The sequence below is a fragment of the Montipora foliosa genome, chromosome 1 (assembly GCF_036669935.1).
Source record: "Montipora foliosa isolate CH-2021 chromosome 1, ASM3666993v2, whole genome shotgun sequence".
NCBI lineage: Eukaryota > Metazoa > Cnidaria > Anthozoa > Scleractinia > Acroporidae > Montipora > Montipora foliosa.
Window position 1 is genome coordinate 13,843,003 of NC_090869.1, and position 7,500 is coordinate 13,850,502.

Genomic DNA, 7,500 nt, shown 5'->3' on the forward strand with positions numbered 1-7,500 from the left:
AAGAGAACGACAACCACAAAACAGAATACCGGTAATATCTCATACTTAGCGGAAGAAATTACTACACAAATTATTTCCTTGGGCAATAAACCGTTTGTTATTTTCAAAAAGTGGTTTCATCGGTTTCTCCTTTGTTCAGGAATGAAAATCGAATTTTTACTGTCAACTGGAATTAAATAACAATTATCTGTAATCTTTTGGAATAAAGAAAAAGTTGATTTGCTTGTTTGTTTTGCTCTAAAATACGAGCGAACAAGTGCTTTTTAATCCGTTTGCCCAACCGGTTTTCGATGTGCCTCGACAGTGACAAGAAAATTTGACTGTCGTTATGTCATAAACACGTAATCGCAATGAGTTCTCGTAAAATTAGGGGGAAATTTCACTAGCTAAAAGTTTGTTTAAAGCACCTAAACCTTTTTTAAGTGTTGGAACGGATCTTGTTACTTTAAAGTTCGTCCTTTCTTTGTTGCGTTGCCGTATTTTGCCCATTCTTCTTCCAAGCCAACCTGGCGTGTATCAATGAAATACATCAATGATCTCGTTTTTATTGTTTATTTTTTTATTTTTTTATGGCTTCTAATTTTCGCGTGATTCCGAGGCCTTTACACAAATATCCAGATATTTTTTGAGATATTTAGAAGTTTCCGAGATATTTAGAAACTTTTAAGATATTTATAAAACGTTGGGATATTTAGAAAAAATATAGCTTTTTTTGACTGATTACCTGCTTTTCCTCGCTATTTTCTTGACAGCTAGAAATAATCCAGTTCAGTCTTCTCCTTCTACTACTGCAAATCCTTCAATATCTGAAATACGTAGAGATAAAGAGAAGTAGTTTCCCTGCTGGACCGACTGAGATCGCCAGCTGCAAGTGAGTTGTCAAGAAAAAGAAAGCTTTTGGTTAACTCCGTCAACACGCCTGGAAATCGTCGATCGCAGACCAGTGTGTCGACAAAGGCAAATGAACCTATGAAAGTTTCTGCAAGTCAAAGTGTGCAAGAGTTTAAAGAATTAAGAGTCCTTTAGTGTTAGCCGGAATGGTGCATTGTTCTGCCAATCTTCCCGGGAAGAGTTGTCCCTGAAGAGACAGAATATAGCCGTGCACGTGTCAAGCAAGAAGCACGAGGCCAATGAAGAGAAGATGGGGAAAAAAAAAAAAGAAGGAAAGGCATATTGCTGATGCCATTGTTAAGTATGATAAGGCACTCCACCCTAAAGGTGAGACACTTCCCACTAGCACTAGAGTTTCTAGAGCAAAAGTTGTGCAAGCATTTTTTAAGAGTTGAACACCATTAAATAGGATGAAATGTTTCAGAGATCTGTTTGAAGAAGCAGGCTTCCCTTTGACATCTTCTACCCATATGAGCCAATCCATCCCTTTTGTGTTGGGAGGGGAATATAAATCAATATCCAAGGAAACACTGGGTAAGGAACTTTCTTTCACATTTGATGGAACAACTCAAGATGGTGAAGCCCTAGCTGTTCTGGCTCGTTTTTTTTCAAGACTGGGAGGTGAAAGTTAGGCTTGTGAGGTTTCAACTTGTAAAAAGTTCAGTTAACGGGAACGCGTTACCTCGCATTATAATTGAGGTACTCCACCGAAAGCTGAATGTTCCTCGAGGCTGCGTCTTAGCAGCAATGAGGGACAGAGCCCCAGTCAACACCAAGGCGTTACAAACGGTGTCTGTGTTGTGCCCAGAAATGCTTGATGTTGGGTGCATTTCCCACTTTCTAGACCAGGTGGAAACCTAATGCAACATTCGAGTTCTCACGCAGTTCATGACGACGTGGAATCTCATATTTACTACAAGTATGAAGGGAAGAAGGATATGGAAAGAGTTATCCGGGAAAGCCATGCCACGGTACAATGCGACAAGCTGGTAGAGCTACTGGGAGTGTGCTAAAGTTGTGTTTGAGGAGTGGAGGCATATCACTACACTTTGAGTGAGCAACGACTTTCCCAGATTTTGATGCAAAATGCAGTACAGTTGAGAGTCGAGCTAGCATCTCTCATGGAACTGGAGAAGTTTGTGAAGGCAACCTACACTCTAGAGGGGGATGGTCACTTGATATTAGCTCTAAGCTCTTATTCACGCGCACAATTTCCCAGTTATCCTTGGTGTGGTTCAAGAACAGCTTCCTCTGAACATGTGCGACCATCAAAGATGGTACCAGTATGCCCTAAGGGAGTGTTTGACGCCTACCTTTCAGTATTTTCTGAACACTTTGGCGAGTGACTTGGTAAGTCTCCCGCACTACGAAAGTGTTCCGTGCTGCACAGCTTTTCAGTCCACGAGCACTCAAGGTATCTCGACCAACAGCTGCCGACGTCGAAAGGGTCAGAAATATGCCAATGATGTAATCCAGTCACTAAAAGATGAGCTCCCCTCTTACCTTGTGAAAGCTGCGGAGATTAATGATGCCTTTGCTATCCTTTCTGACTCCATTCGATGGTGGAAAGACGTCTCCCCTGACCTCTCATCATAGTCTTCCGCAGTACAGAAAGTAGTAGCGTTACAACCATCATCTGCAGCAGCGGAGAGGGTCATTTCGCAACTCGTGATCATGTTTGGAGACCAGGAATATGATGCCTTGGAGGACTATGTAGAGGCTGCTCGTATGCTTCGAGTTAATGATCATTAGTTCCTTGTACTGGTATGATTGTTTTGTATAATTGTATCAGCTTAACGACTGCTTTATATCCATGGTTGATAATCGTCTAAACATAGAAACTTTGCCACCTTTGGAGCTACGAGGGTTTTTTTTTTTTTTTTTTTAACGCCAATTTAAGGTCACATAGTTCAAAGTCGGTAAAGGATGTTTCCGCCATTTGTTAAGTTTTCAGTCTCAGTGGTTTCTTCAGGTTGCATTTTATTCTCTTAAAGTAGAAAATATATTTGTATTAAAAGGAAGGATTGTTACTCTGTCATAGTCATAGTCGTCATACACATAATAGACATACCAACTGTTTAACCCATTAGTGAGAAAACATTAAACTTTGCATCGATGTTGTTGTTGTTGTTTTTTTGAATTCCTTTATTTCCATGCATACTACTAGTGTAGGCAATCTGTTACATACTATTCAGCTCCCACTGGGGAAATTTTTGGCCTAAGGGATTCACAATCGGCTTGACTTATTATTTAAAAAAAAATACGAGATATTTCGAGATATTTAGATATTCTTTTTGAAAATTTCCCGAAAGATATTTAGGTGATTTTTCGTGATTTTTCTGCAAAGGCTTAGCGATTCCTATTCGCTGGCTATTGACAGTTGACTCTGAAATGGGTTTTTCCTTTTCCATTCGCTCGCTGAGGGTGTGCTTCTTTCCTTTTAACACTCATGCGGTCCAAAAAAAAAATCCTTGCCAAACTGGTGAATTCCAAAGTAAATTTTACTCGAAAAACCGATATCGTATTCATCGCTTCGTGATTCATGCGATATCGATTTTTAGTGTAAAATGTACCGTGGAATTCACTAGTTAGGCAATGATGAAAGCGAAGAAAATGATTTAATTATTAAAGCAGCATCGGAAACCTCTAAATGCGGACAATTCGAAAACCTTTTATTTTCACTAACCCTAGAGGCAGTAAGAATAATTATTATATGGCTTGTGTTTGTAACCGATATAACGCGCGCTCTGATTGGCTAATTGTGACTGAATTGTAGGACATTATTCTCCCGTAATACCCACGGGCCGATTACGGGCTTGCAAAAACAAAGCAAAAGGTAATTAAAAAGCCATATAATAAACTACCTACTAACCGAGCTAGCTCCAGCCGTACTGGGGAATATTGGCCCTCGGTCGTTTTGTAATGACCTCGCTGCGCTCGGTCCGTACTGCCGATTTTTCACACGAATAAAATGACTTGACACACTTGACAAGCTCTTAATCCCATAGTGTCCGGTACCTTGGTCAAAAATTCAGAGTAAGATCCTGATATCATCCAACGTTCTTGACATTGGCAAAAAAACCTATTTTAGATTACTTGGCTTACCAAAATTGCCTCACTTCAGAAAATGCCAACTTAAAAAATTGTGCTATAAGAGAAAATTGCTTACCTAGATAAGTGCGAAGACTAAGTATCAGTTTCGTTTACAACTTGCACTTCAAAACTACATCCATTTAATTAAAACGCAGTTTTCTTGACTTACTGTAATTGTTTTTTTTTTCAGGACATTTCTTGTTTGGTCATGTTCTGCATACAGCTGTCGTTTCAGACGAATTTCAATGTCACCTGACATGCCGGGGATCTAGCAAATGCAAGTCATTTAACATTCATCCTCCGGAATCTGGTGGCAGTGGACGAATTTGCCAGCTGAATAATGAAACAAGAGAAACGAAGCCAAGTGATTTTAAGAAGAAGAAAGGATCACACTATTACGGCCCAGTAAAGGTTGGATGAAGTTATTGTTTCATTTTAATGGAATGTACGGTTGAAGATTGCAAATTATTAAGAATTATTTATCGAATTCTTTGGAGCATTTCGACCGTCGCCTTTCTGATGAATTTTTTCTCATTTTAGATTTCCTGTGTTGATGTTTCTACGCATAAAAGATGGCACCAAAAAAGCAAGTGCAGCCACGACCCAACCCGTAAGTCGAATGTCAATTAGCCAATTAGCTCACTTGTTATAAGCCAGCAGTCACTAATTAGTAACTTGTCGTTATTGCATCATTTTTCTTACGAGTTTGTAAAGTTAAGCTAACTCTTACTGAACAAACTTCATTTCAGCGAAACGAGGAGCTAACCCTAATCATCCCGCCTTTTCGTGTAAGGACATATTAGACGCAGGCGACTCTGAAGGAGACGGGTATTACTGGATTGACCCAGAAAATAGTGGAAACCCCTTAAAAGTCATCTGCGACATGACTACCTATGGAGGTGAGATTACGATGCTCATTTAGCTGCCCTTTTGAAGTCACAAAAATGAGAGATAATAAACACATAAGCCAGTTTGCAGCATTATTTACACCAATCTGATGGAATTTCCTAAAACTGACAACATTAAGTCGTGACAATTTACCACTATTAATTGTTATATTTACTACTATGTTACTATTCATCACAACAAAAATGCCCTTGTCGAACTGTCTGTTTTTATTTTGTCTCTGACCTTGAACTGTTTGCTGTTGATTACTTCCAGGAGGCTGGTTACTTATCTCCAATATTGTGTCACAGACAACAAGTCCTCCCTTTAAAGTGCCATCAAATAACTCCTATCGTGGCATCGCAAGCGGTCAGATGGTCCTCAGTAAAACAGCCATGGCTCAGTTATGGGTGATTTTGCCATTCACTCAACTGCGATTCCACTGCAGGAAGCAAAAGGGACGGACGTTCCACGTGACAACTGCCGCTAATAGCTCTGGCGAAGATGTAGTCAAGTATTTCGCTGGTCAGACGGATGTACAACCAAGCGCCTGCCAGTCATTTGTCAAAATGGAAGACGACAACTCCAAGTTGGCGCAACTTTGTAACAAATGGGGATTAGAAGGTCTGCAGTATGAAGTTGGCAAATGGGGGCACAATCGAATTGAAGACAGGTTAAACATCTACCCTGCCTTTGCTTATGATACTTATCACTGGCTAATTGATGAGTCATATCAGTTGTGCGATGATATATATCCTCATCGTTCTGGTTACCTTGCCGTGACCCCTGGTGATGACTTTTGGAAAATATTTGTTCGTTAAAACGCTTGTCCTTAATGGTCATCATCATTTCATTACCATGAAAATTGCCATGAAAAATGCGCTATATAAGTTTCAATTATTATTATTAAATCATTATTACCATCATTATCATTTTATTAATTTAAGATACAAATTACAGTGATAATCCTTCGCAACCTGCTGGTAGCAGGTAGTTGTTAAGAGTTAGGGATATCATTTATATATATATATAAAAGTAGAGGACCTAACACAGAACCTTGAGGGACCCCGCAGGACATTGTCGCTTTTTTATTTATCGGATACTTTCATTTCTAATTCAGTAGTTTGCACACGTCCACTTAAGTATGAAGAGAACCAATTGTTTACAACGCGTCTAATGCCATACTGATGTAACTTACTTAGCAAAACTGAGTGGATGACTGTATCGAATGCTTTTTTAAAGTCAATGAAAATTTATAGGTTATTAACAATGTATATTATATAGCTGAGTTTTTTTTCCCTTAGCAGCGCGCTCTCATTGGTTACTTCGAGGTCACATGACATCTAACTGTTTCTCGCCAAAAGACATGCACTGTTACCCTGTGACGTCATAGATTTTACACTGTTTCCCGCCAAAATACTCTGAGCGGGCAACAGTGTAAAATCTATGAAGTCAGAGGGTAACAGTGCACTGTTACCCGCGCTAATGATATTGACCGACGACCGCCGTTGCTGTTGCCGTTGAACGTTTTTCTTTTTGTGCTATATAACAAATCACTTAGTGACCGGTCCCTCGGGAAACGGTTCATTTTGTTCCCCTCAATATTTCCCTCGGCTGCGCCTCGGGGAAACATTGAGATTCTCGGGAAACTAAATGAACTGTTTCCCAAGGCACCGGTCATTAAGTGTTTAGTATTGCATATTGTGTGGAGTATTTATCTCTAAAACAATATTGTGATGTGAAAAGAATTTCGTTTTGGTCAAGGAAGATTTTAAGTCGCGTGAACATTACTTTTTCAAAAATACAATTAAAATTGGATAACAAAGAAATTTGTCGATAGCTTCCAGGGGCAGTCACATCATCGGATTTATAGACTGGTATAAGTTTCGCACGCTTTAGCTTAGAAAGGTACACACCCTCACTGAGTGACTTGATCATTATGTCAGCTAAAGGTTTGGATAAAATATGTCTTACATAACGTAGGATTGTGGTAACAATAGAATGGTGCTCTTGATCTTAAAGTAGATACACTTGGAGATTTTCAAATTGTGCCTTAAGCTCCTAACATTATTGTGAAGCCAAAAAAAAAAAAAAACTTGAAATCTTCATCCGAAGAAGAAGACAACCGATTGCGTAGAGTTATAATTACTCTATATGCGTTGATTACAAAGATTAAGATCGGGATTTATGTTTTGACGAACATTCAATGTGAATAGGTCTAAGTCATATAAACTGGAAAGTTTCTCTTGATATTTCTTAGTAGGGATATCACTGGAGAGGGTGTTTGTTAAACTGGCCATGGCAGCTTAGAAGATCACTTACACCGTAATGCGGTAATTCTTGAACAGCCTGAAGAGACATAAAAAGCTGCACTTAAAAGTTATGAGATTACAGAATAGCTAACTTTATCTTGTTTCACCTAACAACCGCCTCAAATCGTCGATATGTTTTATCTTCACCGCCCTGGATTCCGCATTCTTTCTAAGGTAAATGCTGGAGTTTTTAATCCAGCAACACTGATACTGATGCTGCGCTTTAAACCTCGAGCTCTTGGCTTCGTAGAAAATCGATTGCATCCCTGGGGTGAGGTGATCAAAGATCCTAGCGTTCGATAAATTGGCACTTTCAGCA

At 39.3% G+C, this 7,500-nt stretch overlaps 1 protein-coding gene across 1 annotated transcript in view; it reads left to right on the plus strand.

Moving 5' to 3' along the window:
* Positions 1 to 6,081, plus strand: part of LOC137975169 (uncharacterized) — a 9,649-nt gene extending 3,568 nt beyond the window's left edge. The window contains exons 2-5 of the mRNA XM_068822258.1: positions 4,175 to 4,395; positions 4,525 to 4,594; positions 4,734 to 4,883; positions 5,146 to 6,081. Coding sequence (XP_068678359.1) covers positions 4,175 to 4,395; positions 4,525 to 4,594; positions 4,734 to 4,883; positions 5,146 to 5,690 — 986 coding nt within the window. The 3' untranslated portion in view covers positions 5,691 to 6,081. The remainder of the gene's footprint in view (positions 1 to 4,174; positions 4,396 to 4,524; positions 4,595 to 4,733; positions 4,884 to 5,145) is intronic.
* Positions 6,082 to 7,500: the final 1,419 nt, after the last annotated feature.